Source organism: Canis lupus, chromosome 7, assembly GCF_003254725.2.
Source record: "Canis lupus dingo isolate Sandy chromosome 7, ASM325472v2, whole genome shotgun sequence".
Classification (NCBI taxonomy): domain Eukaryota; kingdom Metazoa; phylum Chordata; class Mammalia; order Carnivora; family Canidae; genus Canis; species Canis lupus.
This window is the reverse complement of record NC_064249.1, coordinates 54,662,880-54,687,751: the sequence shown is the minus strand read 5'-3', so window position 1 is coordinate 54,687,751 and position 24,872 is coordinate 54,662,880. Positions and strand designations below refer to the sequence as shown.

Below are 24,872 nucleotides of genomic sequence, written 5' to 3'. Positions count from 1 at the left end.
AGATGTCATACGTAAAAGTGAAACCAGAAAACTAGATTACCCTCTTTAAAAGCTGGTAAGGCTGCTTTCAACAACTAGTGAGCAAGAGGTGAGAGCGTGCCTGCCACCACCTTATACTTTCTTTCCTTCTTTTTTACTTTTCTTCAGCTTGCCAGGATTGGACCTATTAAGAAGCACCTTTCTTGATTCTAACCTAGAAACCACTGCCTTTCCCACTGATCTTCTTCAGTCTCCAAAAGTAGAAAAGAGAGAGGGAGCTAGAAGGAAAATCTTTCTGCATTGCTCTCCTGCATTCTTCCCCCAAAAGGAAACTGTTGATAGAAGACTTTTGTTAGCTTCACTTCCGGCTTGCCTTCTATCATAATTTTGTTTTCTTAAATGTGGTCTTCTGGGCACAAATCTTCTAAAAGGAGTTTCCACACATCAGCAGCAGTAGTGACCGCGTGCTCTATGTGTTATTGGCAAATCCAGAGAGCTGTTCTCTATGCAGTTGGAATGTTTAAACAATACTGTCAGTGGGTCTGTTCATTTTCCATGCCAGTTATCTGTTCTCTCAGCCCTTTGGGGTAAGTTAGGATCTTGGGGAAGGGGGGTGGCGTTTATCTTGGGTTGCCAGGCTAAATACAGGATGCCCAGTTAAATCTGAATTTTAGACCAACAATGAATTTTTTAGAAGTATATATTACATCTATGTATTATATAGGGTACACTCATACTAAAAAAAAAAAAGAATCTTTTATCTAACTTTCAAACTTAACTAGGTATCCCATCTTTTTGGTCGTTCAAAATTTGGTTTTATTTTTCTTTTCTCTTTTTTTGTTTTTGCTAAATTCACAACCCTACTTCTGTCCCATAATAGGGACCTACTTTGTCTCAAAATGCCTAGCTTTCCTGGTCTGTAAAATATTTGATCTGAGACTATATGTCCAAAATAACAGATTAGAATGTCTGAGCTGCCTTCACCTACTAATAAATAAATTAATAAATTAATTAATATAAATAAATAAATATCCAAACCATTATCTGAGTTTTCTGCACAACTTACCTAATTAAGAGGGGAAATGAAAAGTAAACCCGAACTAGAAAATCAGCAATCTTATTTTGTAAGATATTGTAATTGTATTCTTTCTATTCTTTCAAGACCTTCCAATAGAATAGATCCATCGATGGGTAAATTATTAGCAAGTAGAATATGTGAGAAAGCACCAAGCACATCTATGTGACATTGCTTATCAATGTTCCAGGATGTTGAATGAGTCCAGGGAAGTTCATTCCCAGGGGATTCCAATGATGCCACACTAGTCAGGTGATGTCCCAGGACCTGCAGTTCAGCGTTGCCTATGAGCATCTTAAAATGCAGAATTTAGGCTCCACCCCAGATCTTCTCAATTGGTCCTCACTTTAACAAGATCTGTAGGTGATTCACGTGCACAGGGAAGTTTGAGAAGCCCTGAAGCGGAGGATTTACTTGTTCACACATAAATGGATGTCTTGGTTTAATACCATGTTGAAATAATCCTTAAAACTCTCTTTAATACCTAAGAAGATTTATAAGATAAGATTATAAGATAATACCTAAGTTCCTTTTGACGAAATATCTGTGGTAAGCAACTATTTCCGTTTTCTTCTTGTGAGAATCTGAAATGACCATTTCTAATATTGTTTTATAATGTACATATTTAACAAAATAAGACAAATGTAAGGTTGAAAAAGACTCTCAGAAGGACTAACTGGACAACCTATTATAAATAACATGCTGGTTTTCCCTTCACTAATAACCCATAAATTGGGTGGCATGCACGTCCTGGCCCTCACATCACCAGCAAATCTCTTGTGTTTCTTTATTTCGTGTATTGTAAGTTTCATAAGAGTATTTAAATGCCAGCACCACATATTTATCTATTTATATTCCTAGGTTCCTTTAAAACTGAACAGAGGACATATAGTTTGAGCCTATGGCAAATTCCAAACTGCTCTTGTGGAATTCTGAGTTTTAAAAAGTTATACAAAAAGTTCTATAGATTTCAATTCCTTTCGAGTTTGAAATCCTCACTTCCTTATGCCTGCCCCCTTGTTTTTTAGAAGTTGTGGAGCTCCTGGGTGGCACTCAGTAAAGCTTGGTTTCAGCTCAGGTCATGATCTTGGGTTGTAATTTCGAGGTCGTAATTTCGGGGTCATGAGATCAAGCCCGCACCAGGCTCCACGTTCAGCACGGTGCCTGCTTGAAACACTCTCTCCCTCTCCCTCTCTGCCCCTCCCACCCCCTAAAAGAGATAAATATATCTTTAAAAAAAAACGTATGGTGTTGTATCACAGAAAGAATTCTGGAACTGGAGCAAGATCATCAGAAGGCCTTATACTTAAAACTAGTTCTGCTGCTGACTGAGTGTCTTTGGAGATGTTACTTAACATCCTTAAATCAACATCCCTCAAATGGAGTTTTCTCATCTGTCAGATAGAGATAGTGGAGTCTGGTTTGTCTCGCAGGATTCTTGTAAGACTCAGATAACGTATAAGTCTCTATGAGGACTGTATTATGTATAGTGACACAGTCATAAGATTTGTTTAATGGTCTTCAGAGAGGGCAGTGGACTAAATATTATATCTGTAGTTTACTGCAACACAACTAATTTGGAAGAAAGGTGATGTTAATTTTGAGAGTCCCTTTTATGCCCTGGAAATGGAACCATTGAGGGTATATCTTAGAGACTTGTGGCTCTATGTCCTCAACCACAGCCTTCCCTTCTGCTCCTCAGAAACATTAAGGTCTCCCTCTTGCCTGGGGCAGTGGTATGTTCTGGGACACCAAGCAATGAATGCCTCATCAGGGCACTACTCTTTGTTCTGTGAAGTCAAAAGACACAATGTTTGGAGTTTTTCCTTCTGTCAGGATTCTGTATAATTCCTCCTGCATTTTTCTCCCAGGCAAATATACTATAGATTATAAAAATAGATTATAAAATAGAAAGATTATAAATAGATTATAAAATATACTTTAATGTTTTAAATTACTCAACTATTTTTCTAAAATATGCTTTCTTCAAAAATACACATCTTTAGGTAGTGATCATAACCGAGTCATCAGTTACTCAGTAGCTGTGTATCCTGTCTCATCACATAATCCCAAATTGGAGGAAGCCACATGGTCATTTTGTCAAAAGACACCCCAGTACAGAATTCCCCTTACCGCCACATGGAGGAGAAACTAATTTATCCTTTTGTTGTTGTTTTAATAAAAACAACATAAGACACATTAGGGAAAGTTTGAAAAAGATGAGGGAGGAGCGTGAGGGGAGCCACTCCTAATCTTACCACCTCTGTGCAACTATTACAAAAACAAAACAAAATACAATTTCCTTTTTTGTGTAAAGCTCTCATTGACTGTATTCACGTTCAACACTATTTCACATAAACATTTTCCTTAGCATGTTGAATGTTGTTTCTCACATCCAGGATAATGTTTCTAGCTATAATGTCTTTGCACATTTTTCTGCCTGGGATGCTTCTTTAATGGATCCAGGCTCAGCCTTTGTCTTATCTCAGGTGTTAATTCCTCAAGGTCTTTGCTGCTCCATGGACCCGTGACATCTGCATCACCTGGGAGCATCCTATAAATGCTGAAGCTACATTTCCCTTACAGACATTCTCAATCAGAATCTGTGCTGTAATAAGATTCTCAGGTGTTATGGATTAACATGTGAGAAAGATTGTTCTGGAAAGCCTTTCCAATCTTCCTGTTACCTCCCCCCACCTCCTGCAGGCCCACCCATCCAGGATAAGTCAGGGGACTCATTGCAGTTTGCCTTAATTCCCCACACATGGGCCTCCCCAGCACATAAATTGGTTGGAGATGGGGATGGACTCATATGGCTCTTCACGTCCTCTGGTTTGAGCACAGTACTTGACCCCTAAGCATTCAGTATTTGGAGTTGTTTTGTCATTTTCTGACACCACTGCTTTGTAGATAGAAAAAATACAGATGAAAGTTTTCTTCCATGCTGGGAAAATGGGTAGTCAAGTAGGACTCTCTGGGTCACACTGGTCCGCAGTTTGGGAGACCCCTATAATTGCCATCTTTACTGTGGGAAACATACTGGGGGTTGGGGGAAAGAAATGCTCTCTCTCTCTGAATAATTTCTGAAAGTCCACTGTTGGAACTTTATCCTTTTTGCTTAAGGTATTTAATACCTGCTACCAATATCTCTGGGAGAACCTACACTTTACACATGGCGTAAAGGTTGAGCAGCTGGCAGATTTTGGTAAGCATTTGATAAGACCTAGAGGTAATGGTTTTCTGGTGGGAAAAGATAGGGTACTCTAGTAGGTGTTAGGGAAGGTAAATGGTGGAATGCTACAAAACGACTTCTAATCCTGACAGATGTTACAATATGTTTTATCTTGAATCCTACTGTAGATCACTTTTTCATTAGAAAAAAAAAAGCATTATCTATAAAAATCCCAGGATAGGATTTTTCCTCCTACCCTGCCTTTCATCCAGGTATCCCTTCAAAGTGAACCACTGATACCCTGGGGATTCTTTTTTCTCCCCCAAATACTGGTTTTAAACTGTAGACAAAGTGCAGGTACTTCTACACTGATGTTTCTGAACTTGTACTAAAATTAAACAGCTGAACTATAGGGCACTTTCTCTGTTTAGGAACCACTTGGTCCTTTTATTGTGGAAGGAATGCTTTGTGAACTCTAGGACAGACAATCTGATAGAGGGAGGCTCAGCCCAGGAGGCTGATGTTTTGAATTAGAAGAACTGATTAGGGTTTTGGAATCAAGTTGTACCCAGAAACAAGAAATGTCTGTCCTGCAGAGCTATTGTTTGTCTTTTGAAAGGAACAAGAGGCTCCTGGTACTGCTTACCAAGGGCTCTCACAATTAGCCTCATAGACCACGAGGAATATAACTATATTCAAGAATGTGTAGCTTCTTTTCCCCTTTTGGAGCCTGTCGCTGTGCTGACCCATCACCATGGACACTAGCTTGAGCTGAGTTGTGAATCTGAGTCTGGGTTATCTTGCAGAAGAGATATTAGGTTGTTTTTCTGTCCTAAACTGCTTATATGAGTGTCTTTGTTGATGCTATTCATGGTAATTCGCCCAGACAGGGACTTTGGGTGGGGTTTTTAAGAGTCCTTTGACACCTTCAGAGTGTGCCTTGTTGAGCAATCTGACGCAGGTGAGCCATGCAGGATGGGTAAAACAATTGTGTTCTACAAGCTTTGGCCTCAAGCCTAAGTCCCTTTGAGTCATATTTTCCCATGGGGTTTGTGGCCCATCCCAAAGGAAAGAGATTTTTAACACCCTATTCTTGCAAAGTTTAGTGTTGTAAGCGTTGCTCTTGGAATCTGAAAGCCCTGTGTATTTCTGGATTTTTTTTCACATTTCGGGGAGTTTGTTTTTAAATGTTAGGTAGTTAGTAACTTGTTATTAATTTTCTGTGACTGTGGGATACTTCTATACTTTGATTTCCCAATCTGAAAAACTATACAAATTGTCTACTAACGATCATGAATAGAGATTCTAGTGATTAAAAGAACGAAGAGGAAGTTAAAATTCCGTTTGCGAAGAATTAAAGTATTAGAGAAATGATAGTCAAACCAAGAGAAAGTAGCAACATCTACCAAAACATTCAAAAGAAAAATTAGCGTGACTTAGGAGTTAAGACAAAGAATGCTTGTCTCTGCCCCCTTAAACAATGGTCTTCTTTTAAAGTCTTTACAAGTTAGGCACAACATCATTCTTACTATTCTTATTAACAAGTCCACTTACATTGATTGTAGGAGGACCTGGGTCTTGTCCCAGCTCTGCTTAAAGTGCAATCCAAAACGACTCAATTCACCTGTGACCTCTAACATCCTCAACTGGGAAGGCACCTTACAAAAAATACCTATGTTTTCTCCATAAGAAATCTCAGCATTCCAAAAGGTACTTGTTAATCCATCTTTCTTAGAACAAAATATAATGGGAATTGGACTTTTCTTTGGAGAATCCATAAAGTTTTCAAAACATGTGGAAAACACATCATTTTGATATTACCTTGGCACATTGAATTATTTGAATTGAAAAAGGCAGAAGTAATGGTAAGATTCAGACTTCCGTTTAACCGATGAAGACTGCAATGCTATTGCAGCACAAAATATGAAAGTAGAGTGATTTTTTTTGGCAGAGTAGGCACATTTCAAAGAGCACCCGTTCGGATACCTTGCTGAGCTTCCTTTTCCCCCACGCGTGTAGTAGTTAGCCTTGTGTCCTCTCTGTGAGTCTGCCTAGACTATAACAGAGGTCCTATTGCTTACCCTGTCAGAGATAAGGGAAGATCTGGAAAAAGCAGGACTACTGACCCAGTCCAGCAGTGAGTTGTATTGAGCTGCCCCCAAATACAGGCAGAAACAAGAAACCTGCATCCTCCTGGCTCTCAGGTACATGGTGCTCACGGGAAGGCAGGGGATGCATTAGCTCTCCCCATGCAGAGCAGAAAGGAAGCACTTTGTGGGATGAGAAGGACAAGGAGGCACAAAAACTAGCTTTTCCTGGGAGGATCCAAAAGATTTGAAAGAAATAAGAATCTTAAACCCTCGTTAAGTGCAATGATGCGTTAAGTGCAATGATGTCTATAAAGCATGAAATTCCTAACAACAATCTGTGATAGCTACTGGCATTCAACCTAAAGCTAACATGTAAAGTTCTACTTGTGGTCATAGTTTTGTTCTTTGTTCCCCCCCCCGCCCTCCACTGCCAATCTTTAGATATGGTGGTCAAACCAGGGGGTTTGCGAGATCACAGACCACAGGAGAGGCAACAAGTAGGCTTCACAAGGGCCAGTGAGGGTCATACTCAAGGCCACATCCACAAGATCCCTTCAGGTGTGCATTCTCTCCCATTCTTTCTTAGCCATTGGTTTTCCCTAGGATTGATTCTACTTTGACATTTCCTCATCCTATAACTAATACTCAGGTTCAGGACAAGGGAGATGTGTTCAAATTCAATTATTTAAAAAGTGATGAACAGGAGTATTTTCCATTTACATAGGAATTTGCAATAGCTTAAGAATTCTTATACATAGCAGCAACATGCTAAATCACTGCACTTGACAGAAAACCAAAAAAACTGGAGCCCAAAGTTTAAATGTTATACCCACACTTCACATAAGGGGGAAAACCTCAGTCCCAGGGAATTTTATTACAGGTCCAATGCTCTTTATAGCAGGCAGGTTTACAAATGATAGTTGAATTCCCCAAGTAGTTCTCAAAGGTCCCTTTAATTCATAAAGATGTTGAATTGTAACAACCTCCTGTTTCCCACGAAAAGATGCACAGGATTTCAAAAAGTTGGTTAAACCATTTTTGGTGTATAGCCCACCAAAGATGAGGGGACTCTTAATATTCTGGCATCATTGGTCACTTCTTTGCCCTCGGTTTGAAAATGCAAGTGCACTTAGAGAAGTCATCAGGACTTGTCCAGGCGTGTGGTTAGAAAGTATTGGCAATCCCAAAAGCCTAACCTGCTACTTTGAGGCAAAACGATAGTTCAAGTATACTAGAGTTTACTTTAATACTTAGCTTTTGCAAACTACTTAAGTCTTTTGTTCCTTTTTTGCTTTAGAGAGACTACTTGGTAGTTAATCTGAGCGTCCTCCGGACTCTCAATCATAGTGGATATATATATGGTCAATTCAGCAGAGTCTGTTCTCTATGTAAGGGAAAATAAGTGGCTTCATTGAGGGTGCCAGTGTTACAAGATCCAGAACCAGCCATTTAGGTTGGCAGAGCAGAAATAACAAATGTTTGTGATTAGCACTCCCTAATATATTTGCACAGATTAGTTAATTAAGTACATAGCTTCTTGGAAAGCAGAGAGCTTTCCCTAAGGACCTGAAACTCTGGATGAGTACATGACTACTAGGATATTAGAGATGTGAGGGGAACGAGGAGAAATAATGGAAAATGTGGCCCAAGAATGGACTTGAGCTCCTTAATTTTGCTTTGGCCCATTCTTGGTAGCAAGGTCTGAGCTGTAAATGAGTTTACTTCACTTAGGATCGTCTGAGTGAATGACACATCTAAGTGCAGGCCCGATTACCATATAGCAGATTGTGGAAGACCTCTGAAAGCAGATCATGTGCCTTGTGCCTTGCAACACTCCGTGTGGTCCCCAGACCAGCAGCATCCTCTAGAAGTTTCTAGAAAGGCAGAGTCTCAGATCCCACCCTAGGCCTATTGAATTGTAATCTGAATTTCGAGATTCTCTGCTAACTCAAAATCTGAAAAGCACCACCATTAAGGAACCTGAGGGAGAAAATGCTTATTTTCCTCTAATTTTCAGAGTGAGGTTTTTGAAAACCAAAAACACCAGTGGTTTTTCAAATCCTATGTATCCTCCAAGGGAACGGCAGTCATAAGCTTTTCCCTTCCGTTCATCACTTTCCCTGTCAGTACACTTGCATTCACAGCCTCATGGTATAGTTATTAGTGTGCCAATAAGCTCCTCGGTGGCTGCACTGTATATAGTTCACCCTCTAGATCTCAGCACCCAGCAGGGCATCTAGGATATAACAGATGCATACCCTGGTCTTTGTGAGCTCCAGCAGTGAAGTCCAAAGTCCCAGCCTGGCCTCAAGCCTCTGTACAGGTATCTGTAAGGTATGAATAAGAAGTCTTCTCCATCAGAGGGTTACTGTGGGAAGTAAAAGAGCTGATACAGGTAACATACTTAAGACGGCATCTGACACCTACTAGCTGCATGTAAGTGGTAACTTGTTCTTATGTGCACAATCCATGACCTTCATGTAAAAAAAAAAAAAAAACTTGATAAAAATCAAAATTTGGTGTCCTGTTGCTTCAAAAATATGAAGTTGAATTTTAATGTGCATAGAAAGCCTGACATAAGGGAAGAAAAAGGGAACATAGGTTATTTTTTAAAATTATTTTTTATTATTTTTTAAGATTTTTTTAAATTTATTTTTTATTGGTGTTCAATTTACCAACATATAGAATAACCCCCAGTGCCCGTCACCCATTCACTCCCACCCCCTGCCCTCCTCCCCTTCTACCACCCCTAGTTCGTTTCCCAGAGTTAGCAGTCTTTACGTTCTGTCTCCCTTTCTGATATTTCCCACACATTTCTTCTCCCTTCCCTTATATTCCCTTTCACTATTATTTATATTCCCCAAATGAATGAGAACATACAATGTTTGTCCTTCTCCAACTGACTCACTTCACTCAGCAAAATACCCTCCAGTTCCATCCACGTTGAAGCAAATGGTGGGTATTTGTCATTTCTAATGACTGAGTAATATTCCATTGTATACATAAACCACATCTTTATCCATTCATCTTTCAATGGACACTGAGGCTCCTTCCACAGTTTGGCTATCATGGCCATTGCTGCTAGAAACATCGGGGTGCAGGTGTCCCGGCGTTTCATTGCATCTGTATCTTTGGGGTAAATCCCCAACAGTGCAATTGCTGGGTCATAGGGCAGGTCTATTTTTAACTCTTTGAGGAACCTCCACACAGTTTTCCAGAGTGGCTGCACCAGTGCACATTCCCACCAACAGTGTAAGAGGGTTCCCTTTTCTCCGCATCCTCTCCAACATTTGTGGTTTCCTGCCTTGTTAATTTTCCCCATTCTCACTGGTGTGAGGTGGTATCTCATTGTGGTTTTGATTTGTATTTCCCTGATGGCAAGTGATGCAGAGCATTTTCTCATGTGCATGTTGGCCATGTCTATGTCTTCCTCTGTGAGATTTCTGTTCATGTCTTTGGCCCATTTCATGATTGGATTGTTTGTTTCTTTGCTGTTGAGTTTAATAAGTTCTTTATAGATCTTGGAAACTAGCCCTTTATCTGATATGTCATTTGCAAATATCTTCTCCCATTCTGTAGGTTGTCTTTGAGTTTTGTTGACTGTATCCTTTGCTGTGCAAAAGCTTCTTATCTTGATGAAGTCCCAATAGTTCATTTTTGCTTTTGTTTCTTTTGCCTTCGTGGATGTATCTTGCAAGAAGTTCCTGTGGCCAAGTTCAAAAAGGGTGTTGCCTGTGTTTTTCTCTAGGATTTTGATGGAATCTTGTCTCACATTTAGATCTTTCATCCATTTTGAGTTTATCTTTGTGTATGGTGCAAGAGAGTGGTCTAGTTTCATTCTTCTGCATGTGGATGTCCAGTTTTCCCAGCACCATTTATTGAAGAGACTGTCTTTCTTCCAGTGGATAGTCTTTCCTCCTTTATCGAATATTAGTTGACCATAATGTTCAGGGTCCACTTCTGGGTTCTCTATTCTGTTCCATTGATCTATGTGTCTGTTTTTGTGCCAGTACCATACTGTCTTGATGACCACAGCTTTGTAGTACAACCTGAAATCTGGCATTGTGATGCCCCCAGATATGGTTTTCTTTTTTAAAATTCCCCTGGCTATTCGGGATCTTTTCTGATTCCACACAAATCTTAAAATAATTTGTTCTCTCTGAAGAAAATCCATGGTATTTTGATAGGGATTGCATTAAACGTGTAAATTGCCCTGGGTAACATTGACATTTTCACATTATTAATTCTGCCAATCCATGAGCATGAGATATTTTTCCATCTCTTTGTGTCTTCCTCAATGTCTTTCAGAAGTGTTCTATAGTTTTTAGGGTATAGATCCTTTACCTCTTTGGTGAGGTTTATTCCTAGGTATCTTATGCTTTTGGGTGCAATTGTAAATGGGATTGACTCCTTAATTTCTCTTTCTTCAGTCTCATTGTTAGTGTATAGAAATGCCACTGATTTCTGGGCATTGATTTTGTATCCTGCCACACTACCGAATTGCTGTATGAGTTCTAGCAATCTTGGGGTGGAGGCTTTTGGGTTTTCTATGTAGAGTATCATGTCATCGGCGAAGAGGGAGAGTTTGACTTCTTTGCCAATTTGAATGCCTTTAATGTCCTTTTGTTGTCCGATTGCTGAGGCTAGGACTTCCAGTACTATGTTGAACAGCAGTGGTGAGAGTGGACATCCCTGTCTTGTTCCTGATCTTAGGGGAAAGGCTCCCAGTGCTTCCCCACTGAGAATGATATTTGCTGTGGGCTTTTCATAGATGGCTTTTAAGATGTTGAGGAATGTTCCCTCTATCCCTACACTCTGAAGAGTTTTGATCAGAAATGGATGCTGTATTTTGTCAAATGCTTTCTCTGCATCTAATGAGAGGATCATATGGTTCTTGGTTTTTCTCTTGCTGATATGATGAATCACATTGATTGTTTTACGGGTGTTGAACCAGCCTTGTGTCCTGGGGATAAATCCTACTTGGTCATGGTGAATAATTTTCTTAATGTACTGTTGGATCCTATTGGCCAGTATCTTGTTGAGAATTTTTGCATCCATGTTCATCAGGGATATTGGTCTGTAATTCTCCTTTTTGGTGGGGTCTTTGTCTGCTTTTGGAATTAAGGTGATGCTGGCCTCATAGAACGAATTTGGAAGTACTCCATCTCTTTCTATCTTTCCAAACAGCTTTAGGAGAATAGGTATGGTTTCTTCTTTAAACGTTTGATAGAATTCCCCTGGGAAGCCATCTGGCCCTGGACTCTTGTGTCTTGGGAGGTTTTTGATGACTGCTTCAATTTCCTCCCTGGTTATTGGCCTGTTCAGGTTTTCTATTTCTTCCTGTTCCAGTTTTGGTAGTTTGTGGCTTTCCAGGAATGCGTCCATTTCTTCTAGATTGCCTAATTTATTGGCGTATATCTGTTCGTAATATGTTTTTAAAATCGTTTGTATTTCCTTGGTGTTGGTAGTGATCTCTCCTTTCTCATTCATTCGTGATTTTATTAATTTGAGTCTTCTCTCTCTTCTTTTTAATAAGGCTGGCTAATGGTTTATCTATCTTATTAATTCTTTCAAAGAACCAACTCCTGGTTCTGTTGATCTATTCCACAGTTCTTCTGGTCTCGATTTCGTTGAGTTCTGCTCAAATCTTTATTAACTCTCTTCTTCTGCTGGGTGTAGGATCTATTTGCTGTTTTATCTCTAGCTCCTTTATGTGTAAGGTTAGCTTTTGTATTTGAGTTCTTTCCAGTTTTTGAATGGATGCTTGTATTGTGATGTATTTCCCCCTTAGGACTGCTTTTGCTGCATCCCAACGATTTTGAACGGTTGTATCTTCATTCTCATTAGTTTCCATGAATCTTTTTAATTCTTCCTTAATTTCCTGGTTGACCCTTTCATCTTTTAGCAGGATGGTCCTTAACCTCCACGTGTTTGAGGTCCTTCCAAACTTCTTGTTGTGATTTAGTTCTAATTTCAAGGTATTATGGTCTGAGAATATGCAGGGGATGATCCCAATCTTTTGGTATCGGTTCAGACCCGATTTGTGACCCAGTATGTGGTCTATTCTGGAGAAAGTTCCATGCGCACTTGAGAAGAATGTGTATTCAGTTGAGTTTGGATGTAAAGTTCTGTAGATATCTGTGAAATCCATCTTGTCCAGTGTATCCTTTAAAGCTCTCATTTCTTTGGAGATGTTGTGCTTAGAAGACCTATAGGAAGAGCTAGATTGAAGTCACCAAGTATAAGTGTATTATTATCTAAGTATTTCTTCACTTTGGTTATTAATTGATTGATATATTTGGCAGCTCCCACATTCGGGGCATATATATTGAGGATTGTTAAGTCCTCTTGTTGGATAGATCCTTTAAGTATGATATAGTGTCCCTCTTCATCTCTCACTACAGTCTTCGGGGTAAATTTTAGTTTATCTGATATAAGGATGGCTACCCCTGCTTTCTTTTGAGGACCATTCGAATGGTAAATGGTTCTCCAACCTTTTATTTTCAGGCTGTAGGTGTCCTTCTGTCTAAAATGAGTCTCTTGTAGACAGCAAATAGATGGGTCCTACTTTTTTATCCAGTCTGAAACCCTATGCCTTTTGATGGGGTCATTAAGCCCGTTCACGTTCAGAGTTACTATTGGGAAATATGAGTTTAGTGTCATCATGATATCTATTCAGTCCTTGTTTTTGTGGATTGTTCCACTGAACTTCTTCTTAAAGGGGAATTTTAAGAGTCCCCCTTAAAATTTCTTGCAGAGCTGGTTTGGAGGTCACATATTCTTTCAGTTGCTGCCTGTCTTGGAAGCTCTTTATCTCTCCTTCCATTTTGAATGAGAGCCTTGCTGGATAAAGTATTCTTGGTTGCATGTTCTTCTCATTTAGGACCCTGAATATATCCTGCCAGCCCTTTCTGGCCTGCCAGGTCTCTGTGGAGAGGTCTGCTGTTACCCTAATACTCCTCCCCATAAAAGTCAGGGATTTCTTGTCTCTTGCTGCTTTAAGGATCTTCTCTTTAGATTTGGAATTTGCAAGCTTCACTATTAAATGTCGAGGTGTTGAACGGTTTTTATTGATTTTAGGGGGGGATCTCTCTATTTCCTGGATCTGAATGCCTGTTTCCCTTCCCAGATTAGGAAAGTTTTCAGCTAGAATTTGTTCAAATACATATTCTGGCCCTCTGTCCCTTTCGGCACCCTCGGGAACCCCAATTAAACGTAGGTTTTTCTTTCTCAGGCTGTCGTTTATTTCCCTTAATCTATCTTCATGGTCTTTTAATTGTTTGCCTCCTTTTTTCCTCAGTTTCCCTCTTTGCCATCAATTTGTCTTCTATGTCACTCACTCGTTCTTCCACCTTGTTAACCCTCATCGTTAGGACTTCTGGTTTGGATTGCATCTCATTCGATTGATTTTTAATTTCTGCCTGATTAGCTCTAAATTCTGCAGTCATGAAGTCTCTTGAGTCCTTTATGCTTTTTTCTAGAGCCACCAGTAGCTGTATAATAGTGCTTCTGAATTGGCTTTCTGACATTGAATTGTAATCCAGATTTTGTAACTCTGTGGGAGAGAGGACTGTTTCTGATTCTTTCTTTTGAGGTGAGGTTTTCCTTCTAGTCATTTTGCTCAGTGCAGAGTGGCCAAAAGCGAGTTGTATTGGGAAAAGGAGAAAAAGAGAGGAGAGAAAGAAGGAAAGAAAAGAGAAAGAGAAAAAAGAAAAAAGGAAGAAAAAAAGAAAAAAAAGAAGAAAAAGAGAAAAAGAAAGAAAGGGAAAAAAAGGTGGGGGAAGGAAACAAATCAAAAAGCAAAACAAAACGAAACAAAACAAAACAACAACAACAAAAAAAAAAAGAAAAAAAAAAAGAAAGAAAAACCCACGGGGGAGTATCTTCTGATTCTGTGTACTTTAAGTCCCTTGACTTCCCCTGGAACTTGTCCGTCTAGCTGGTCTTCTGAGGGAGGGGCCTGTTGTGCTGACTTTCAGGTGTTAGCAGTTGGGGGAGCTGCTGTGCCCCTGCCTGGTGCAGGGCTCAGTGGGGGTTGTTCACCCCGTGAGGCCGCAGGAGGAACAGCCCCAGTGGCGGGGCCAGCTCTGGAGCTGGATTCAGCTCCGGCAGTAACTCCGGAGCTCTCCGTCTGCAGGGCCTGGAGGCTCCGGGGCGGGGCCGCTGACCTGCTCAGCTCGGGGCAGGAGCGTCCTCGCTGTCCTGGGCCCTCCCGGCCTCTGCCGGTCCCGGGGGGAGGCCGGATCCTGGTCTATGTCCAGCGCCCTGTGCTCCGGGGCCTGCGCTGTTGGATTCGCGCTCCCGCCCCGCAGCCCCCTCCGTGGAGCCGCCGCCCGAGCCCCTCCGAGCTGCTCCGGGTCCCGCCGTGTGCTGCAGCCCTTAGGGAGCTCGGCGCACTCTCCCAGGGCGCAGGTGTCTGTTACTGTCCTAGGGAGCCCGAGGGCACCCCCGCCCTCCTGGGTCCTGCTCCAACTCCCTGCGAGCCCCTTTCCCCCGGGAAGGTCGGTGCAGCTCCTGCTTCTCCGGGACGGGGCTCTCCTGTCCTGGGGACACTCGCCCCGGCCTCAGCCCGGCTCCTCGTGGGGCCCCTCCCCCTTGGAGGCCTTTTGTTTCTTTATTTCTTTTTCCCCGTCTTCCTACCTTGATAGAAGCGGGAACTCTTCTCACTGTTGCATTCCAGGTGTTCTCTCTTTAATTCTCAGGCCGAATTCATAGATTTTCAGGAAAATTTGAAGGTTTTCTAGGTAATTTGGTGGGGACAGGTGATTTGGGAACCCTACTCTTCCACCATCTTGCCCCTCCCCAGAACGTGGGTTAAAATGAACTCAGAGGAAAGCATGTGATTTGGACTCAGAAGACTGGAGTTTGGGTCCGAGCTCTGTTCTTTATCAGTTGTATGATCTCCTACAATAAGCAAGCTCCCATGATTAATTATTCTCTTTATTTCCTGGGGTTATGCCATAAAAAGGGTTTTGGGATGAGTAGGAGGGCAAGGCCCACCTCACTCATTGTTATATCCCTACATCTCAGTCCACAGATGCTCCATGAGGTGTTTATTCAATTGGTTTGGAGCAAGTGCTCTTAGTGGGGACAAAATTTGGATGTTGCTGTGGTGTGTGGCCCTCTAAAGCTCAACCCTAACAGACAAAATCTATTCCTTAGTATTTAATTTCTTTGCAGTGGGGAGTGGGATGACCAGGAGGCAGTGTCTAAAAAGGCTCCTTGGAAGGCAGAGAATGGGGGGGGGCATCATCTGGGAAAAAATTAGATGGCTCTCTAACCCCGTATCAGATGAGAGTTCCTAAGGAAGACAAAGGTACAAAAGACAGCTAGCTAAAAGGCACACACAGTGAACCTGTGGAGAAAGAATTAAGATTTCAAGATCTAGGTGAAATAATTTTACAAAAGGAAGAGCTATATTCCACCTCGGTGCTGCCGGCAGGGTGGGCAGTCATCTCCTATTTGGCATCGTAGCTGCCCTCAGATCTCTGGTGAAGCCCAGGATCCTTTTTTTTTTTTTTTTAAGAATTTTTTTTGTATATTTTTTTTATTGGATTTTGTTTGAGCACTGGGTGTTATATGTTGGCAAATAGAACTCCAGGATCCTTTAAAAGAGGGTCAAGCAGTTTATCCAACACCAGTCAGACTGATGTGTAAAAAATTGAGCACAACTGGGGAAACTCAGGCCCTGATGATAGGGTGCACAGAAAGTTCAAGATTCAGATTTTTTTTTTTAAAGATTTTATTTATTCACAAGAGACATAGAGAGGCAGAGGGAGAAACTGGCTCCCCGTGGGGAGCCTTATGCAGGACTCAATCCCAGGGCCCTGGGATCACAACCTGAGCCAAAGGTAGATGCTCAACCACTGAGCCACCAAAGGTCAGTTGCCCAACCACCAAGGGTCAGATCTTGATGCCCAACGGAGCAGCAAGAAAACAGAGCACATGCTACCCAGTGGCTTTCAGAAGTCTCTAGTCCACAGCACCAAGGAGTGTGAAGTGCTACTGATGTTCAACAAATCTTAAAGTGCCCAGATTGCTCATAATGTCTCTTCCACGAACCACAGAGCCATGTGGAAAGAGCAGTTCAGGTGGCCATCAGTTGCCAGTCCTGATGCCAGGCTGCCTGGATTTGTTTCCCATAATAGATTGGGGTTTTGTTCCCATCCCCCACCCAAGTTTTATCCCTGACAACATAATTGGTGCTTTTGTATCACTAGATGATTTCCCAGTTCAGTGGAATTCAGCATAAATTTCCCCATCAAGTAATTACTGATCCAGCCTCCAAACACTTTGTAACTGGGGCTCCTCCATAAGACCCCCACAGCAGGTTTCCAAAAACAGTGCTGGTGGTCATCATGTGAGCATTTTAGGATGCACAGAAGTCCCAACAGAAAATTTAGGGGTAGAGGCTATGCAAATAACCCTGCATATTTCAATAAATTCCATCTACTTAAACACTTTTGACAGACTACTGAAAATGTTTGAAAACCTTCCCACACAACACTGCAGTTGGGCAGTGGTTATCCATCTTTTGAGGGAGATTGTAGCAACCTGGATACCCGGTGTCTGAACAACCCTCTTGCCACAGCCAAAGTTCACCATCACCCTTTCAACACCTCTAATCTGTTGCTGTGTTTCTTCTTTGGAAGTCACAGGAATAAGACTATAAAGAGAGGATACATGTAAAGTGAGGATTTTGTTTCCACTATAACCTGAACACTAAATTTGGACGCTGGGCTCTTAAAGGGAACCTGATACCATTCACTGTGCTGCTTTCCTGCTTCGTGAACATTCAGCTACATTTCATTATCAGTTGAGTCATACTTGTGAGGAAAGGAGCCATTCTTCTATCCCAGCTATTTTCAAGGAACTCTGATTAAAAACTGATAAAAGGGGATCTCTGGGTGGCGCAGCGGTTTGGCGCCTGCCTTTGGCCCAGGGCGCGATCCTGGAGACCCGGGATCAAATCCCAAATCGGGCTCCCGGTGCATGGAGCCTGCTTCTCCCTCTGCCTGTGTCTCTGCGCCTCTCTCTCTATCTGTGACTATCATAAATAAATAAAAATTAAAAAAAAAATAAAAAAAAAAACTTAAAAAAAAAACTGATAAAAGGATAAGTAATTATTAAAAATGTTCACAGAATTAATGCACGTGGTATTCTCATGCAGTTTGTCTCATGTCAGTTGTTTTAATTTTACTTTTGTGCCTTTCGCACTGTGGATATTCTCTTCTAGAATAGAAAGGGCAGGCTCAAATTATTTTAATCCTGGTTCGCATGGCAAGTAACAGATGGATAAAGGAGGATTCTAAGAGGGGGATGAGGCTCAGTTTGTATGAAAATAACTGAATTTCTATTTTATCATAGCTATGACTTTAGACGGTTTGGGGGGATTATACTTTATTTTTATAGAAGCCAAAATCACACGACCAAAAGAAGTTTATAACATCATTACCCTTCTTAATGTATACCATCAAAATCCCCTTATCAGCCAGCTATAATTTTTCAAAGCCCTTAAATATAAAATATGGGTCATTTTGTAGTCTGGTTTAAGGAGAGGAATGCATTTGTACCACACTGAGTGCCCAAGATTCAGTGTAATTTGGCCTCCTTTACTTGCCAGATAATCTCATTTGGTTTTGGTTTCCCTGGTGTGTACTCAGCTCTATGCTTCCCGGCAATCATAGCTCTAGTCCCTCCGGGGAGTTAAACTGGGCAGACTCTTGGCCTCCCTCTGCTGCCCTGGGGAAGGCCCTGAGCCCAACCCACCCAACGGAGGCCACTAATTGAGGTGGTGCTTGGTGGAGGCTGGGGCCCTTCAGAAGGCTAATATGGAGTGGGATCAGCCTAAGGATTAATAGCCTTGTGACCTTCTGTGAATGCTTAGGAGCCGCTTTATTCCTAGAAAGCTGTGGCCCTCCCCTACTGAAGAATGTGATCTATAACTGGAGTGATTCAATATCTGAAAGCACCCACAGGGAGTTTGGAATTCAAGATACAGCTTATTTTGAAGGTCCAAAGATAGCTTAGTCATCTCCTGACAGGGAAAACCTCAGTTCACATCCCAGCGGGGTTCCCTTCTTGGAAAAGCCGGGAGCAACTAGAGAGGCAGTGATTCCCACCTCTTGGTGAGGAGAGCACTAACCTTGCATTGGTCAGAAAGCTCGCTGACTAAATATACACAGCACTGAAGACAGAGCCAGATCGTCTTTCAATGGTAGGGTATGACTGGAAAATCTTTACAACTCTTTCTTCATTCTGATGCCTCTTATGGTGCCTGTATCACCAGATATGGAGACAGTCTTTGTTGGGGAGTTGGAGGGGGGGTTGGCTCTCAAGCTAGGACAGATGTTCTATGTACCACATGCGGGATGCCAGGATTCTAAGTCTGCTCCAAGAAAGAGGATTTGACATTGCACCCTATGTCTGAAATGAAGTATGTACTTTATATTGGCTAATGGGATTTAAATTTAAAAAAATAAAGCAATGATAAAGCAAAAACATTTTTTAAAAATATTTCTAAAAAAGGATTTGAAAGGTCGAGAGGATAAGGGAAAATTGACTTTTGTAGCAACAGAGAATGTGTTTTGTTAAAGAGCTTGGCCATGTGGTAACTCTTACTCTAATAGAGATACTTGGTCTTTTCAGTTAAAACCAGTAAGCCCAGGAAAAGCGGTTGGCTTTCTGAGGCGCTGCCTTGTGCTCAAAATAGGAAGAGTAAAAGTCAACATGGTTTTTCCTAACGTGAAGGAAGACTCTGCAAGCTCCTCTTTGTGTGTGGGTGATTACAGTTTACACTCTCTTTTAGTGTGGCCCGGTTTAAAATATAGAACACCTGCCTCACCTATAAGAGCCGTGGGATGAGATGCTGGTCCTGGACTAATAAGGATGTGAATTTTGGGAAACACTTGCATACCATGGACCGGAAGGTATTAGAGATCATTTTTAAAATATAGAGGTATCAAACTGCTACTTAGAAGTTTCTTCTGGTTTTCAGTGTATTTGTATCTATTTTGACCTTTAAGGAAAGTTTGGAAAGGTTAATGTGGAAGAAAGGGGATAGCAGTGGAGAATTCTAAGATGGGCAAGACTGGACAGCAGACCCTCAGCAGTGGTTTCCCAAATGCTAAACTCCTGGGTGAAATTTTTTTTCTTGGAACTGTGCAAAGCAGGGCAAATTCCCAACCCTATCCTACTTGCTGTCTCAGGGCTTTTCCTCTGTGGAAAGTAAGAAAATAAGAGATTCTTTTTTTTCATTTTTTTATTTTTTAAGATTTTATTTATTTATTCATGAGAGACAGAGAGAGAGAGGCAGAGACACAGGCAGAGAAAGAAGCAGGCTCCATGCAGGGAGCCTGATGTGGGACTCAATCCCAGGACCCCAGGATCATGCCCTGAGCTGAAGGCAGGCACTAAACCACTGAGCCACCCAGGGATCCCCAGAAAATAAAAGATTCTTAATTGTAGTTGTTGTCCTATCTTTTTTTTATTTATTAAACTTCGTTTTTAGACCATTGTACATTAATGTGTAGTTGTAAGAAACCAGATGGGGCTTTCTCATGTACCCTTGAGTCCTTTCTCCCCCTCAGCTGTAACATCTTGCAAATTTATAATACAATACCACAAACAGGATATTGACATTGATACATGTTCAAGGTACAGAACATTTCCATCACAAGGATGCCTACTGTTCCCCTTTTATAATCATCTCCTCTCCCCATCACTCTGCTCTTGTTCCCCTCCCCACTCCTGCAACCATTAATGTGTGTTCCATTTCTACAGTTTTCTTATTCCAAGACTGTTAGATAAATGTAATCATGTGGCTTATGACCTTTGGTACTGGCTTTTTTCACTTAGGATAATTCTCTGGAGATTGTTCCAGGTTGTTGTCTGTATCAGTAGTTGTTTTTCTTTTTTTTTTAATTTTTATTTATTTATGATAGTCACAGAGAGAGAGAGAGAGAGGGGCAGAGACACAGGCAGAGGGAGAAGCAGGCTCCATGCACCGGGAGCCCAACGTGGGATTCGATCCCAGGTCTCCAGGATCGCGCCCTGGGCCAAAGGCAGGCGCTAAACCGCTGCGCCACCCAGGGATCCCCAGTAGTTCTTTTTTATTCCTAAGTAGCATTCCATGGTAAAAGGATATGCCTCAGTTGGCTTAATCATTAACGTGCTGAAGGACATCTGGGTTGTCTGATTTTTGGCTACTGCTAAAATAAAAAAATTAAAAATAAACCTGCTATAAACATAAATTTTCATTTTTCTGGAAAAATGCCTAGAGGTGCAATTGGTGGGTTATATGGTAGTTGTATGTTAAAAAAGAAAAGAAAGGCAAATGTTTGCCAGAGTAGTAGAACCATCCTACATCCTCATGAGTAATATGAGTGCTCTAGTTCCTCATCAGTGTTTCACATTGTCTGTGTTTTTGCCATTCTGCTAAGTGTATAATGGTATCTCGTTATGGTTTTTAACTTTCACCTACATAATGGATAATGATTCTAAATGTCATTTCATGTGCTTATTGACTATTTGTATGTCTTCTTCAGCTAAATGTCTGTTCATGTCTTTTGCCTACTTTCCAACTGATTTTTTTTAAGACTGTTGAGTTTTCAGAGCTCTTCTTCTATTCTAGAAACTAGTCCTCTGTCAGATACGTGGTTTGCAAGTATTTTCTCCTACTTTATTCCTCATATTTACATCTACTTTACAGGGACAAAAGTTCTTTTGATAAAGTCCAATTTATTTAACTATCCCTTTTATGGATTGTGTTTTTGGTGTCAAGGCTAAGAACTCTTTGCCAGGACCCAGGTCTCAAAGATCTATGTTTTTTGTAGTTTTGTATGTATACTATGTTCCATTTTTTTTTATTTAAAGATTTATTTATTTGAGAGAGAGAAAGCACACATGGCAGGGGCAGAGGGAGAGGGAGAAAAAATTTCAAGCAGACACTGTGCTGAGTGTGGAGCCAGATATGGGCTCGATCTCATGACCCTGAGGATCATGACCTGAATGGTGGAAACCAAGAGCTGGCCACTTAACTGACTTGTGCCACCCAAGCATCTGCTGTGCCCCATTTTTAATTTTTATATAAAGTGTGAAACTTATAGATAGAAACTGTTTTGCTATTGTCAAACATCGCAGAAAAAACGGCCTTACCTGCCACCTCCACCAGTAGGGGAGCCTATGTCTTTCCCTTGCAAGGCTGTGCCTTATCTAGCACTTAAATGCCAGGATCAGAGCAAAGACTCTGCAGGGACTTTAAAACTGTAGAGAAGACCTGGCTTTTACGGTGGGTATGATATAGATGAAAGATGCAATAGACGCTAGAGTCCATCAGACCTCTTAAAAATTGTCACTTTTTAGATGCACGATATGGGCAACTTGCTCTACTACTCTGAGCCTCTGTTTCTTCGTTTGTATTAAGATTTTGAAGATTAAATAAAATATGTGAAATGACTGGTAACAAAGGGTTTTCAATAAATGATCCTATTCTTCAAACTGATCCATTACAGGTGTTGAAAGATGACCAATGGACCATTGTCAGACAACAGAAAAAGGCCAATTGTATGTAGCCTTGAATTTTCTAAGGGCAAATTCTCTAGTTCATAGATAAACTAGGAATCCTGTATTCTTCCTAGCTTGGTGGCTAATACTGCCCCTGGTAATTTAGCTACTGAGTCCTAGTTTGCTAAAGATGGCAAACGAAAATTTTATTATAATTCAGTTAATTGCTGGAAGATTGAAGGACTTAGGAAAATGACATGGCTAGGAACAGATTTTTCTTATCTGATTTTTTTAAATCAACTCATTAAATTATGGAAAGATGTGAAATACTCATGAAATTAAATTCTGCTCTAAAATAATGTGAGGAAATTCCATCTGTTCTATTAGGAATCCTTAGGAACATCTATATTAAATTTTTTTTTAAACAAACCAACTTTATAAATGACTTTTGAGCTCTTACTGAATAGTATTAACATTGAAAAATCAGCTCTCACCTTTACTTTCAGTACCTACAATTTTGCTGTTCACATTTTTTTTTTACCATCTCCTCTTCCCCTTATAGAAAAGGTATAAAATGTCCCCCTTCTTTAAGGAAAAATTTTTTTTTCATCCAGCAACATCTCCATAGTTCTGAAGATCACATAGCATTGGATCTGCCATAAATACTTTATTTTTATGCAATTGATTTAAAAAAAACAAATAAACATCAAAGGCTTTTGTGTTTTATGTTCTAGGACCATTTTAGAAGAGTAATGTTCAGGGTGAGGGCATATGTAAAAGGCAGTTGTCATTGCTCATTTGTTTCTTGGGCTGGTGGGAAGACCATTAAGGCTCGTGCACATAGGCATCTGGGGTCTTTTTTAGCAGAATCTGCTTGAACCAGAAGCAGTCTCCCCAGGAACCATCCACTTCCCACCTTAACACTGGACCTTCAAAACCTGGAGCTCAGGCAAAGTTCTTAGTCTCAAGAACTGGATCTGTCCTTCCTCAGTTTACTTATCCCTTAGAGCATGTTTTGAGGAGCAAGAGCTAATTCACATAAAGTAAATTATCATTTATTGGTATATATATTTCTGAAGTTTGATCCTGGCATTGTTTAGAATGTCTATCCTCTTAAAAATCTTCTGACTAGAAGCATAAGAGTCTGTTGATACCAGATATAAAACCTAATAAACCTAAGTTTAGGGAAGTTAATACTTTAATGTTGGCCTTTGATATACCACTAGAGACACTGCTTCCTGGGGTTGCCTGCTAATATATAAATTCTCATCACTTCAGACTATCAGGGAGAAAAGTTTTACCTTTTATTTTTATGAAACTGACAGTACACTAAATATTCACAAACCATAATCAACCTCAAAATTGACCTAAAATAGAGACTGAGAACCCTTGTTTGGCTAATTTAATCTCCTATGGTAAAACCAACTGAATTTTGACATTGTGTGTGTGTTTCAACTGAATTTTCCATTCCATTTCTACACCTAACAAACTCAGTTATAACCCTTTGCTTCTATGTTTTCATTCTATTAAATATTCTTTCTTTCTTTCTTTCTTTCTTTCTTTTTTTTTACTATTCCAGTATCCCCCTTCTCAGCGGTACAGTTCATCTCGACAGCCAGGGAGAGAGCCTGGATGCTCAAGGTAAGGTTTAAATATAAAATAGTGTAGAATTCCTTGTCTACAGATTACATTGAAGTATTAATGCCTTTTAAACAATTTATTTTCAAAATTCCATCATACAATTAAAGCAAGTATTACAGTAAACATGCTCCATTAAACATTATTTTTCAAGCTATCTTCCATTTCCCGTATGTTTGAAGGGCTAATTAACTGCTATCAGCAATTCCTCTAAAAATGGTGAAGCCAATTAAAGTTTAATTTTGGAGATATTATTAGTGATAAGTGGAGGGAGAGAATACCAAGATGTAGTCAGGTAACCTCAGGACATTTTGTGTTATTTGTGGACAAATGATTTTTTATTTCATTTATCATGAAACAAATCCAGGCAGGTGCTCAGACTTTATGATAGAGGATAGAGCATATTTGGGAAGGAGACAAAGACTCACAAAGCCTCACTTTTTTTTTTGTCAGTTTTGGTTTTGTGTTTGAAATGCAATAATTTGACCTTCACTTCTTTCCTTCTGGTATTCTGAATCTCTCTCTAATGCTTTCAAGGTTCATTCACCTCCAGCAGCTCCCTAGAACAAAGGAACAATTAACTGAAATTCCACCAGATGGCAATATTTGGAAAGCCATCCACGGAGGTTTCAAAGCTAAGAGCTACTATTGTTCAGAGAATAGACTCAGAGTAAAACATCCTAGATTTTACCAAAGGTATTCTAAACACCTTTAGTTTTACTTCTTTCCCCACAATATCAAAAGTTTTTACAGAAAAAAAAAAGTAACGGAGTATATGTGGTGTTTTGTTTTTCATTCTGGGATGACAAAACGAGAAACTTTATTCTCAAGTAATTCTCTTAACAGTCCATATTAAAAGTTCAAATCAAAGGATAATATATTTAGTTTGGGGTTTCATGGAGATAAATGCTATGATTAATGGTCATTTTTAAAATGATAATAAAAAGCTAAAATTCTAAAGAATAGCATTTTAAGGAGTTGTCTTGATATTCAACCAAGTGAAATTTGCAGATTTAAAATACTTGTACTGATTTGAAATAACTTACTTAAATGGGATGATTAAACTTTTCTCCTTTTGCTCTAATGAGAATGGAGATCCTGAACCTTGAATGGTGTCCAAACAGCTGGACTTTTCAAAGACCAGAGCTGGGAAAGAGGGGTATAGAAAGGCATCTGAGGGCAATTAAAATAGAAAGAACCAAGGAGAGTCACCTAAACTTGCTTTGTACACCTAAAAACAGACCTTGGGTGCCCTTTGAAACCTGCTCTTGTGCTACTAGCCCTTCTGGTAAGGTGTCTATGTGTCTGGGATAGTCCTGGTATACTTCCATTGTCTTAGAATATAGTCTCATAAGCACCCCTTTTCACCCTTAAAAGTATCTTCATGTAGATGATAAATTCTACGGTTGCCTGC

General features: G+C 40.4%; 1 protein-coding gene across 7 annotated transcripts in view; it reads left to right on the top strand.

Annotated features, from left to right (window-relative positions):
* Positions 1-24,872, top strand: part of MAPRE2 (microtubule associated protein RP/EB family member 2) — a 157,717-nt gene that overhangs the window by 8,234 nt on the left and 124,611 nt on the right. For 5 of the 7 annotated variants that reach the window (XM_025429145.3, XM_035718963.2, XM_025429141.3 and 2 more), the window contains one exon: positions 23,400-23,461. The exons of the other annotated variants lie outside the window; for them this stretch is intronic. Coding sequence is in view for 2 of the 5 variants with exons in the window: in XM_025429141.3 (XP_025284926.1) it covers positions 23,400-23,461 (62 nt within the window). In the remaining 3 variants the exon portion in view is untranslated. The remainder of the gene's footprint in view (positions 1-23,399; positions 23,462-24,872) is intronic. 7 annotated transcript variants of the gene reach the window in all.